The sequence below is a fragment of the Jaculus jaculus genome, chromosome 12, assembly GCF_020740685.1.
Source record: "Jaculus jaculus isolate mJacJac1 chromosome 12, mJacJac1.mat.Y.cur, whole genome shotgun sequence".
In the NCBI taxonomy this organism is placed as follows: domain Eukaryota; kingdom Metazoa; phylum Chordata; class Mammalia; order Rodentia; family Dipodidae; genus Jaculus; species Jaculus jaculus.
Genome location: NC_059113.1, coordinates 59,436,084 through 59,449,232, shown reverse-complemented (window position 1 = coordinate 59,449,232; position 13,149 = coordinate 59,436,084). Strand labels below are relative to the sequence as shown.

The 13,149-nt window shown below is 46.1% G+C and overlaps 1 protein-coding gene across 1 annotated transcript in view; it reads left to right on the top strand.

The window, feature by feature from the left end:
• Nucleotides 1-10,446: 10,446 nt before the first annotated feature.
• Vwa3a (von Willebrand factor A domain containing 3A) overlaps nucleotides 10,447-13,149 on the top strand; it is a 92,599-nt gene continuing 89,896 nt past the window's right edge. The window contains exon 1 of the mRNA XM_045131396.1: nucleotides 10,447-10,527. Within this exon, the coding sequence (XP_044987331.1) occupies nucleotides 10,508-10,527 (20 nt within the window). The 5' untranslated portion in view covers nucleotides 10,447-10,507. The remainder of the gene's footprint in view (nucleotides 10,528-13,149) is intronic.

Genomic DNA, 13,149 nt, shown 5'->3' with positions numbered 1-13,149 from the left:
GGGCTTCTATTGCTTTGAAGTGAGCTTTGATTTTTTTTTTTTACTTTTTGCTTAAATATTTTATTATAAAACCTTTACAAGTTTATGTCAGTTGATTACGCATTATCACAAATGAAAATGGTTTTACATATTAGATTATCTTGCAGCCTCCCATTACTGCACCCCTAAAACACACCAAAAACTTGAGAATGGGTGTGCCAGGGCCTCTAGCCACTGCACACAAACGCCAAATGCATGTGCCATCATGCACATCTGACTAACATGGGGATCTGGAGACTTGAACCTGGGTCCTTGGGCTTCGCAAGCACTTTGGCTGCTAAAATTGCCCCAGCTCTAAACAGCTTTCACAATGTCCTTGGCCACATCTGTCTTTACCTCTTTTTGTGATAGGGTCTCACTCTAGGCCAGGATGACCTGAAATTCACTATGTAGTCTAGGGTTGGTCTCGAAAGAACTGCAATCCTCTTATCTCTGCCACCACACCCAGTGGTATTACAGAACTGGACCAAGACCAACAGGCTTTGTGAGCACGTGCCACCTCTTCAGCCCCACTGGTACTTTTGAGCATGGCATCTCCCCTGCCCTCAAGCCTCTGCTGGCTCTTCTGAAGGATCCAGGTAGTGGAATCCCTTACAGGGACTGTGTGGGGCTCATAGGGATTATCCAGCATGATCTTCCTCCAACACCTTACACCCAATCCTGCGGGCTAAGTAGGAGCCAGGGGTTATTTTTGGCAGTCTAGGAGGCTACCTCTCCAGGATAAACCTTGGCAATCAAGATGGCTGCACCATGCACTGCCCAGCTCTGTAAGGTAGACATGGTCTGTGCTGATAAGCAGTGTCAACACCCCTAAATTCTGCTCTGAAGCACTAAAGTTTTTCTTACTCCATTTCATCTGGACTAGAAAACAGTCTACAGCTCCACCTGCCAGTCTACTTCTGGGACGTCACTGAAACTAAACCTCAGGGAGCTTTGATTTTTAAAGATTGATTTCTGGGGATGTAGCTAAGTCAGTAGAGAGCATGCATGAGTCCCCAGGTTTGATCCCTAGTCAAACTGGGCATGGTGTCACATACCTGTAATCTCGGCACTCGGGAGAATCAGAAGTTCAAGGTTATTCAGAGACCCTGTCTCACAGAATAACAATAATTTCTTGTAGAGGTTTCATATATTCATACAAGCATGTTGAATGCTTCTTGGATTGGTTTTGTTAGTATTAGGTGGAGGGACCTTCCTCTCACTTCTTCCACTCCTCTCCTAGCTCTCTCCTAGGGATGGGTGCCATAACTATTCCAAGACATGGATTAGACCATATTTATTAATATAAGATCATATTGGGCTGGAGAGATGGTTTAGTGGTTAAGGCGCTTGCCTGCAAAGCCTAAGAACTCATGTTTGACTCTCCAGGTCCCACGTAAGCCAGACACACAAGGTGATGCAAAAATGGGCAAGGTCGTGTGTGCACACAAGATGACACATGTCTGGAGTTCAGTTACTGTAGTTGGAGGCCCTAGCATACCAGTTTCTCTCTCTCTCTGATTTTAAAAAAAATATATATATATGCCTCTTTCCTATGTGTGAAACAGCCAGAGCCCCAAGGTCAGCCATCTTTCTTCCTTCCTTGCACATAGAACCTGGTCCATCTTGCCTTTATCTGTTTCTGTTTTATTTCAGGCCAAGGAATCTTAGCTTCCAAGTTCTTAAAATCTGGATTGGAAGAGCAAGTGAGGCACCCCAGCTGCCCATGGCAGCATCACTGTAGCTCTCAGATTCGCCCTCGGGATGGTAGGAATAAATACCTCACTGTTGCTGCCTCTACACGGACTTCAGGAGCCTTGTGGTGGGGGAAGAGGGATTGGGGTCCGGTCACTGTAAGCACTAGGTCTTCTTGGGTTCTGGGATAGGAGGGAACTTTATCGGGTGCCCAACCATCCAGGTTTGCCTAAAGCAAGGATCTTGCCATCAACACGAATGGCATGCGTTGCAGACGCCCGGGTTGTCTCTGCTGCCTACAATCTTCACACCACCCCGGTCTCTGAAGGGCTCTTTCCCATAAATGTTCACCAATAAGTTCATTGGAAATCGTCATGGCCTATGCCAGACGTAGAGTGAGGTGGGAAGATGCCTCCTTGTCTTTGGTAATTCTTAGGAAAAGGGAGCAGTGAGGCTAACAATGCACTTGGGCTGAAACATGTCAGTTTTCTCTTTTAACTTAGTCTTCCGTCAAGTCTTCTAACTACCTTATGCGAAGACCCTAGAAAAACTGAGTTCTTTCATGCCAAGTCAACTCCAGGTCAGTCACCCAGCAACAAAGTAAAAGTACTTTCTATAAATGGTATTAAAGGCACAGAGCAGTTTTTTTTTTTGTTTTTTTTTAGTTTGGGTTCTTGTCTTGGGGTAGGAAACACTGATAAGATTTTCAAACACATTCAACATTTTTTCACATCAGCCCCAGTTGCAGTTATATTAAGATCACCTCAGGTTAAACTTCACGGACAGACTTCGTGGATAAAATCTAAACTGTCCAGCATTCCCATTTTCAGATGAAATGGAGGCCTCAAAAAGACTCACTGGCCAGGCGTGGTGGCATATGCCTTTAATCGCAGCACTTGGGAGGCAGAGGTAGGAGGATTGCAGTGAGTTCGAGGCCACCCTGAGAATAGAGTGAATTCCAGGTCAGCCTGTGCTAGAGTGAAACCCTACCTCAGAAAAAAAAAAAACTTAACTGACTTGCCCAGCACCACACCATCATCTCCGGAGCACTGAGCCCAGGAAGGAGGCCTCTGGCACAGGCTGGGATCTAGAACGGATGCTTGTTCTCAGAAGCAGGACGCGCCCTCCTTCAGCTCATCTCCAAGACACAGCTCAGGAGAAAGCCTGCGGTCTTTCATGTTGGTCATTCCCATCTGGCATGGGCCAGCCCTGAAAACCTGCATGCCCCAGCTTCAAGCTGTGTGTCATCCTCCCCTTTTGTTTTTTGTTGTTGCTCTTGCTTTTGAGGTAGGGTCTCTAGCCCAGGCCGAGCTGGAACTCACTCTGTGGTCCCATGCTGGCCTCAAACACACAGCAATCCTCCTTCGCTGCCTCCCGAGTGCTGTCTTCACCTGGCTTGTCCTCACTTTTTCTGAGCCCTTCATTCTCAGTACAGCCTGCGCCCATCCTGGCTGGCTGCTCGACTTCCCCCATTCCTCATTCCCCCGTACTTAAAATCGATCTCATCTTTTGTCCATGGTGCTCCCCCCCTTTTTTTTTAATTTTTATTTATTTATTTATTTATTTGAGAGTGACAGATACAGAGAGAAGGACAGATAGAGGGAGAGAGAGAGAATGGGTGCGCCAGGACTTCCAGCCTCTGCAAACGAACTCCAGACGCGTGCGCCCCCTTGTGCATCTGGCTAACGTGGGACCTGGGGAACTGAGCCTCGAACCTGGGTCCTTAGGCTTCACAGGCAAGCGTTTAACCGCTAAGCCATCTCTCCAGCCCCCTTTTTTTTTAATTTGTGAGAGACCAAAGACAGAGATTGAGAATTGGGGCATCAGAGCCTCAGCCACTGCAAATGAACTCCAGATGTGTGTGCCACCTTACGCATATGCAGCACCTTGTGCACCTGGCTTATGTGGGTTCTGGGGAGTTGAACCTGTGTCCTTAGGCTTCACAGGCAAACCCCAACTGCTAAGCCATCTCTCCAGCTCATGGTGTCCCTTTTCATTATTCCTCCATAACAGTACTAGAGGGTAGGAAGCTGCCTGGATTCAAATCTCAAATCCCAGTTGGGCAATTTTAACTGTGTACCCTTTGTAATCACTTAGCCTCTATGACCCTTGGTTTTTCTTTTTCTTTTTTTTTTTTAATTTATTTTATTTATTTGAGAGAGAGAGAGAAAAATAGGTATGCCAGGGCCTCCAGCCACTGCAAATGAACTCCAGATGCATGTGCTACCTTGTGCATCTGACTTACATGGGTCCTGGGGAATTGAACCAAGGTCCTTTGGCTTTGCAAGCAAATGCCTTAACCACTAAGCAATCTCTCCAGCCTGAGACTTGGTTTTTCATCTGTAGAATGGAGCATCAATAGTACTTACCTTAGCCAGGCATGGTGGCACACGCCTTTAATCCCAGCACTCGGGAGGCAGAGGTAGGAAGATGGCCATGAGTTTGAGGCCAGCCTGGGACTACTGAGTGAGTTCAGGTGAACCTGGGTTAGAATGAGACCCTACCTTGAAAAAACACACAAACAAGCTGGGTGTGGTAGCACACACCTTTAATCCCAGCACTCAGGGGGCAGAGGTAGAACAATCACTATGAGTTTGAGACCACTCTGAGACAACATAGTGAATTGCAGGTCAACCTGGGTTAGAGTAAGACCCTACCATGGGAAAAAAAATAGTGCCTGCCTTACTTAGAGAGCTCGATGGTTAACAGCTGGCTCACAGGGGTATCCAGGTGTTAACATCACTGCTGAGGCCATTCTTAAACTCCTCTTGTCTAAAGCAGAGTTCTCAGTGCAAGGAGTATGGTGTTCTTGTATTGAATTCCCAAGAGACAAGGCTCAATGCTTTTTTTATGTGGATTTGAATTACCAAAATTAAATTTTCATTTAGTTTATAAAGGAAAATTATGAAACCACATTATTTCCTGGAAAGTTGGAGACTCTGCCAGGAATGTTGTGGTGAAATTCTTCCTGCAAGCAGACACTTGCCTGTATCCACCTTATTCATGTGGTTTCTATCAGGACATATTTGGCAGCAAACTATTGGTTCCACCAGTCTTCTTAGGATTTCTGTGCTGACTAAGAACCCTTACTGCTAAGTTCACAGTGCTCTGACATTGCTACCTGCCCAAGGAGGACCAGATGAGACATGCACCCTGTTCCTGAGAAAACTGGAGGTTTCCTCAAGCTTGTGAATCATGAAACCAATAGGTTTTGCAAAGAATTGATCCTGCCAAGAATTTTTCCAAGGTATGGTTTTGCTGTACCCCAGGCTGAACTGAAATTCACTATGTGGTATTCAGGCTGGCCTTGAACTCACAGCGATTGTCCTCCTGAGTGCTGGGATTAAAGGCATATGCCACCATGCCTGGCCTCCCAAGATATTTTTAATTAGCTTTGCTGAAAGGAATGGACTTGGATTCTTTTTTCTCATTATAGATGCAATTATCCCTAACTGGCCATTTTTTTTTAATTTATTTTATTTGGGAGAGAGAGAGAGAATGGGTACACCAGGACCTCCAGCCACTGCAAACAAACTCCATGTGCATGTGCTACCTTGTGCATCTGGCTTACATGGGTCCTGGGGAATCGAACCTGGGTTCTTTGGCTTTGCAGACAAGAACCTTTAAATGCTAAGCCATCTCTCCAGCCCTCTAAGTGGCCATTTTAAGACATTTTAGGTAAATATTGCCAATTGTATTTGTCATTATTAAGTTAATCCCCATTTATTTTGTCAGGTCCAGTCATTAAATACTATTTTCTCTTTTCATGTGGGTTACATGTTTCCCATTAGTTCTCTAAGATAGATATGATCTGAAATGCTAAGGCTTGCACTTATTCTTTGTTCAAGTACAGTAGAGAGATCTTTCCATCATTGCCTAGAGTGCGAAGGTTAATAAACATGTCTAACACAGTCTTCACCACCTTGCCTTGTACATATTTGACTCATATGTATAGTCAGTGAGTAGCAGAGTGGACTAGCTACAATCCCACCTGACACCAGCCTGGGTATTCAGTCTTTTTTTTTTTTTTTTTTTTTTTGGTTTTTCGAGGTAGGGTCTCACTCTGGTCCTGGCTGACCTGGAATTAACTCTGTAGTCTCAGGATGGCCTTGAACTCATGGCGATCCTCCTACCTCTGCCTCCTGAGTGCTGGGATTAAAGGCGTGCGCCACCACGCCCGGCTCATTTTTGCTCTCAGGTCCTTCAACAGCTTCTTGTTCCGAGTGCTATTGAGAAGGAAGTTGAGTCTAAATTGAAATGAAAGGACTCTTTTTTTTTTTTTGGTTTTTCGAGGTAGGGTCTCACTCTGGTCCAGGCTGACCTGGAATTAACTGTCATCTCAGGGTGGCCTTGAACTCATGGCAATCCTCCTACCTCTGCCTCCCGAGTGCTGGGATTAAAGGCGTGCGCCACCACGCCCGGCTGAAAGGACTCTCTTTTTACAATAGGATATACCTGTCAACTTTAAAAAATATATATTTTATTTATTTGAGAGAGAAAGGAAAAGGCAGAGATAGAATGGGCATGCCAGGACCTCCAGCCACTGCAAGTGAACTCCAGATGTGGAGTACTTATGTGCTTATGTGGGTACTAGGGAATTGGACCTGGGTTCTTGGGCTTTGCAGGGAAGTACTTTAACTGCTAAGCCATCATTCCAACCCTTAAACATTTTTAAAGTTTTTATTTTTATTTATTTATTTGAGAGAGAATGGGCATGCCAGGGTCTCCAGCTACTGCAAACGAACTTCAGATGCATATGTCACCTTGTGCATCTGGCTTATGCTGGTCTTGGGGAATTGAACCTGGGTGCGTTGGCTTTGCAGGCAAGTGCCTTAGTTGCTAAGCCATCTTAAAGGAAGCCCGGGAGTGTTGGAAATTGTAAGTTCCTACCTCCATAATCCACCTTCCAAAGAACTACTGTTAGCAGTTTATTGGGATTTCTAACAGACATTTTACTGTTGTTCAACTTAACGAAAACAAGACCATATTTTATATAGCTACAAACATGCCAACACTTAGGCTGCACAATCATTTTTATAAGTATACATGTCTGTACATGTACACATACCATTTTCCCATGCAGGCTGCTTCCTGGGTTTTGCTGTTTGAAATATTGCTGCCTTGAATTTAGGTCTTAGATTACAACAGCTTCCCTGCTGCCAGAATAACGTGACCCACTGGCCACTCTACTGTGGCCGTTCACGCTTTGAAAAGTGCTGCGGGGAGGTGATAGTAGCACCCAGCATGTGCAGAGGGAAGCCAACTCTGAATCCATGCATTGTGTGCTTTCCCATGTCATCTTTCGCAGTTCTTGTAGTGCTGACATTTTACATGCTACAGAACAGGACTGTGAACGTGTCTGGGTTCTATCACTCGTAATTGGTGTAAATCTGGATTTCAAACCCAGGTTTCCTGACTTCAAATCTAGGGTTCCTGCTGTCACACATCGCCAGTTTTGGCTTGTCTAAAGGAAGTAAAAATAGCTTGCCCTAGTTGCATGGTGCCTTGGTCAAACATGGGCAGCTGCACCCACGGTCTGCTTCTGGATGTGGAACGCAGAGCACCCCAAAGGGTAGTCCCTGTGAAGTGGTTGTGCATATGCTCTACCTCGCTGGCAGAAAAGAGACAAGAAGAACCTACTTAAGTGGCTGTCTAAGATCTGGTCATTCCTCCTTGCTCAGCGTAACCTTCACTGATGAAGCTAGCAAGGTGGCCCATTAGTTTCTGGGGCTTTTTCAAAATTTGAGCAGCTAGGGAAATGTCCCCAAACAGCATGTTCCCTATTCCCCTCCAAGGCCAATTAAAAATTAGCCAGATCAGGCTGGGGAGATGAGTTAGAGGTTAAAGTGCTTGCCTGCAAAGCCTAAGGACCCTTGTTTGACTCTCCAGATCCCACATAAGCCAGAAAGACAACAAAAGTGAGGCACGTGCCCACTAGGTGGTGCAAGCCTCTGGAGTGCGATTTCAGTGGCTGAGGCCCTGGCACACTAGTTCTCCCTTTCTTTCACTCTCCCTAAAAATATAAATAAATAAATAGATGAATAATTAGCCAGATCCTTTCTACCACAAGGCAAGGGACTTTATGGGTTACTGTAGTACTAGGTCCATGCGCTCAGGAGTCATCTGTCTGCACTTCACTGTAGAGGCCTCTGAAACCTCCCTGGTGCACCATGGACCTATTCCTAGCTCTTGCCATCTCATTAAGGTGTTGCACCCAAACACTGAGCAGGCCTCCGCTCCCTCTAATTTGATTTCTTTTTTCTTATGTATTTATTTTAGAGGGAGAGAGAGAATTGATGCACTAGGGCCTCAGTCACTGGAATCGAATTTGAGATGCTTGAGCCACCTAGTGGGCATGTGCGATCTTGCATTTGCCTTGTGCTTATCTGGGGTCTGGAGAGTTGAACATGGATCCTTAGGCTTCACAGGCAAGCACCTTAACTGCTAAGCCATCTCTCCAGCCCTAGTTTGATTTCTTGACATCTGTCCATCTGGGAGAAGATCCCTTGCCTTTTGGCTTCCCTTCGAGGCATGTTAACTAACCTCTATTCATGTTTCAGCTAAAAAGCAAATCTTGGGTCTGAGGAGATGGCTCAGCAGTTAAGATGGCTCAAGCTTGATTTCCCGGTATCATCTGTGTAAGGCAAAATGCACAAATTGGCGTGTGCATCTGGAGTTTGAGTGCAAGTGGCTGAGGCCCTGGCGTTCTTGTTCTCTCCTGCTTGTAATACATAATTAAAAAAAAAGAAAAAGCCAAGCTTGGTGGTGCATACCTTTAATCCCAGCACTAGGGAGGCAGAGGTAGGAGGATCACCTTGACTTTGAGGCCAGCCTGAGACTACATAGTGAATTCCAGGTCAGCCTGGGCTAGAGCAAGACTCTACCTCAAAAAAAAAAAAAGAAAAGAAAAAAGAAAAGAAAAGAAAAGAAAGAAAAATTTTTCTCTTGGAGAACTGCTCCTTTCTTACCTCAGACCCATGTGACCTCACAAGGCTGATTCCATGGGCAGAAGCTGGGCTTGTCCAGAGTCACACTGATTGGTTTATCATACCATGTGGCCTAGAACCCAAACCTGAAGTGTGCTAGAACCATTAGGAAAGATGTTCTTTTAGTGTTCCTAAGCTATGGGGGAGTTTGATGCCATTTTGTCCAGATTTAACAGCCACACCTGAAGACATGCTGCAAAAGGGAAGACCATTCCATGAACCTCATTTTAGCCTGTGGGTCACATGCTGAAGCCTAATGACCCAAGTTTGACTCCCCTGAACCTACGTAAAGCCAGATGTACAGTGGTGCATGCATCTGGAGTTTGTTTGCAGCAGCTGGAAGCCCTGGCTTGTCCATTATCTCTATCTCTCTCTGCTTGCAAATAAATAAACAATATTTTTAAATATTTTATTTTTATTTATTTATTTGAGAGAGAGAGACAGAAATAGGCAAGTAGAGAGAGGGAAAAAGAGTGAGAATGGGCACACCAGGGCCTCCAGCCACTGCAAACTAACTCCAGATACATGCACCCCTTTTGTGTAGCTGGTTTTTGTGGGTCTTGGGGAGTGGAACCTGGGTCCTCTAGCTTTGCAGGCAAACTCCTTAACCATTAAGCCATCTCTCTACCCCCACCCCCTTAGTAAATAATATTTTAAGAAAGACTGTCTCACTAGGTAGCCTAGGCTGGCCTTGAACTTTCAATTCAATAGAGCCTCAGCCTTCCACCCAGGATTTCCCTCAAGGTGGACACAAGGGCCTTGTTACCTCTACTGAGAGCACAGCCATTGGATACTCATGGCCTTGTAATTGCCTTCTTGCTGACTGCCCTCCTGTCCTGCCTTGTTGATGTGGGTGAATGCTAAATACCCTACATGGGCAGAGAGTGTTTACACCCCAGGGCTGTTCTGCCCAGAGTGGCTGGTGATCAATAAACAGCTTTCACTTGGGGAGTATGGTTGAGTCTGACCTGGCCTTGGGTGATGATCTGGAGGACAGTGATCCCAAGCCCCAGATGTCCTTACTTCCCAAATCAGAGGTTCAGGAACTGAAGAGTGACTTGAAAATGACTGGGGTAAGAAAGGCTTAGCTACGTACAAGCTGACTGACACTGGGTGGACCACTCGTCAGCCTCTGGAAAAGAAGGATCTAGAGAATCCCAGCTGTGGGCAAGGACTAGTTACATCATAATCGCCTGCTGTGGCTGAAGGTTCCTGTTCCTGCACTCCAGCAAGTTGAGCGGCCTGGATGAGACCGTTCCCATAACCCCTGTGGCAGTTCTATGGTACCTGGGCTTAGAAGCCACTGCAGATGCTCAGAGAACAGACTTTGTGTTGTTGGGCTGGCAGACCTCTCCCAGGTTTTGCTTAGGAGACCTGGGGAGTCTTCCCCACAGGAGGAGGTTACCACCTCTCATACTAGTTACAGGTTCCCTGCTACCTTCTGTTCCTACCACAAGAAGGCAACAGGCACCCAGCACTCTACTGGTCTAAACCACAGTTCCCAGCTAAGCCAGAGGTTGTAAAAATAGAAAAGAGGTTCCAAGTCCTGGGTTCAGGCTTCTATAAGAGTGGAGAATGCAGCTTGGCCTGGGACAGGAGACTATAGGCAACCAAGTGGTCCCTTCTCCCTTGAGGTGAAGCGATTCTCCTTCCCTGCCCCAAGCTGCAGTGGTGCAGTCTGTTACCTTGGAGACCAGCTAACACTAACCCACAGAGCGAGCTTCACTGTAGAGTTGCCTGGAGGAGCATCTAGAAGTAGGGCCCAGAAGCAGCAAGGTCCTGGGGAGCCTTCTCAAGATGAGGAGTAAATGAAGATCTGGACATGGAAGTGAGTGACTCAAGGATTGCCAGAGATGGGAAAGGGAGGGTGGAGGATGCCCTGTGCTAAGCTCTGGACTGCATGAGAAGGACTTCGGGATCTCAAGCAGTAGCTCTCCGCATGCTGGGCTGGAGCTAGATGCTGGCACTCTGCACTAGACAGGGAAGAGATGGAGCTGGTTGGAGAGAGCATGACAGCTTGATATGGGAAGTATGAAGGAATCGCAAGGAGGCCTTCCACAGGGTTTCTTCCATGTGGGGGAGGGGTGAGAAGCAGAAAAGAGGGTTCAAGAAAAGCTTTCTGGGTTTCATTGGGAAACAGAAGGGACAAAGGGTAATATGAAATAATAAAGTGTGTACATGGGGTTGCCAGGAAACAGAGACAGAAAGTAATAGCAATGGATCTCGAAGGAATGGTTACCCTTGGGAGGAAGGTACAGTCTGATTATCCCATTATCCTAGTGCTTTTTAAAAAATGATTTACTTAAGGAGAAAGAAGGCTGGAGAGATGGCTTAGCAGTTAAGGCTTTTGCCTGTGAAGCCAAAGGACCCGGGTTCAATTCCTCAGGACTCACATAAGCCAGATGTGCAAGAGGCACATGTGTCTGGAGTTGGTTTACAGTGGCTGGAGGCCCTGGCATGCCCATTCTCTCTGTGTCTGTTTCTCGTCTCTCTATCTCTCTCTCTCTCTGCTTGCAAATGAATAAAATTTTATGTAAAAAAAAAAAAGAGAGAGAGAAAGAAAGGAGTCCACTAGGGCCTCTTACCACTGCGAATGAACTCCAGATGCATGTGCCATGTTTTTCATCTGGATTTGTGTGGGTACTGGCGAATGAACTCGGGCCCATTGGCTTTGCAAGCAAGCCTGGTGCTTCTCGAAAACAAGAGTCTTTAGAATAAAAGATTAAAGAGTCATGGGGCTTGGAGATGGCCGTGTCGGTAAAGCCCTTGCCATGCAAGTATGAGGACCTGGGTTGGATCCCCAGAACTCCCAGAACACAGATGCGACAGCATGCATCTGTAATCCCAGCTCAGCGGAGGTAGAGCTAGGAGGCTCCCTGGAGCTCGTGGGCCAGAGAGTCTAGCCTAATTGGTGACCTATAGGCCAATGAGAGACTCTGTCTTAAAAATCAGTAGATGGGGGCTGGAGAGATGGCTTAGCAGTTAAGGTGTTTGCCTGCAAAACCAAAGGACCTTGGTTTGATTCCCCAGAACCCACGTAAGCCAGATGCACAAGGGGGCACATGCATCTGGAATTTGTTTATAGGGCTGGAGGCCCTGGCACACCCGTTTTTTTCTCTCTCCCTGCCTATTTCTGTATCTATATCTCTCTCTCAAATAAATAAAAAATAAAATATTTTTTAAAAGGAAGTGGATGAGAGCTGGAGAGATGACTTAGAGGTTAAGGTGCTTGCCTGTGAAGCCTAAGGACCCATGTTCAACTCTCACATAAGCCAGACGCAAAGGTGAGGCAAGTGCAAGGTTATACATGCCCACTAGGTGGCATAAGCATCTGGAGTTTGATTGCAGTGGATGAGGCTCTGGAGTGCCAGTTCTCTCTCTCTCCCTTCCTCCCTCCCTCTCCCTTCCTCCCTCCCTCTCCCTCTCCCTCTCCAACATATATATATATATATATATATATATGTGGATGGTTTACCTGAGGATAATACCCAGGGTTGTCCTTGGGCCTATATATCCTTGCACACATGTGTGTGCCCCTACAGATACAAACACATATACACATCAAGAGCCCAGACCTCTCACTGACTGCACGTGGAGATTGTGGGTTGAGGCCCCTGCACAGCCACACTTCTATTAAAAATCTTAGGCTGGTTACTGATTAAAACTTTTTTTCCCCCTGGTTTTTCCAGGTAGGATGTCACTTTAGCCCAGACTGACCTGACTTCACTATGTAGTCTCAGGTTGGCCTCAAATTCATGGTGATCCTCCTACCTCTGCCTCTGCTGGGATTAAAGGTGTGCACCACCACACCCAGCTGATTAGAACTTTTTGACTGTAGAATGTTGCAGCTCCAAAGAAGTTATCTTGCTATCTTTAGTCTCTTAATAGCCATTCATTGCCCACTTCTGTATCTGACCTAACACCCTTTCAATTATCTAGTAAAACCTTTAATGTAGTAGTATTATTGTTGTTGTTGTTGTTTTTCAAGGTAGGGTTTCACTCTAGTCCACGTTGACTTGGGATTCATTATGTAGTCTCAGGGTGGCCTCGAACTCACTGCGATCTTCCTATCTCTGCCTTCTGAGTGCTGCCAGTAATGTATTAATTTAACAGACTACTAGCTCCCACCAACTCAAAAACTAAGGGTGTCCAGCACTTGTGAGGCAGAGGTAGGTGGATCGCTGTGATTTTGAGGCCAACCTGAGACTACATAGTGAAGTCAGGTCAGTCTGGGCTAAAGTGAGATCCTACCTGGAAAAACCAGGGGAAAAAAAAGTTCTAATCAGTAACCAGCCTAAGATGTTTAATAGAAGTGTGGCTGTGCAGGGGCCTCAACCCACAATCTCCACGTGCAGTCAGTGAGAGGTCTGGGCTCTCGATGCACAGGTGAGAGCTGTGGAGAGATAGCTGGTAGTTCAGCCCTGAGCACAGTAAAATTGCCCAAGGAGGA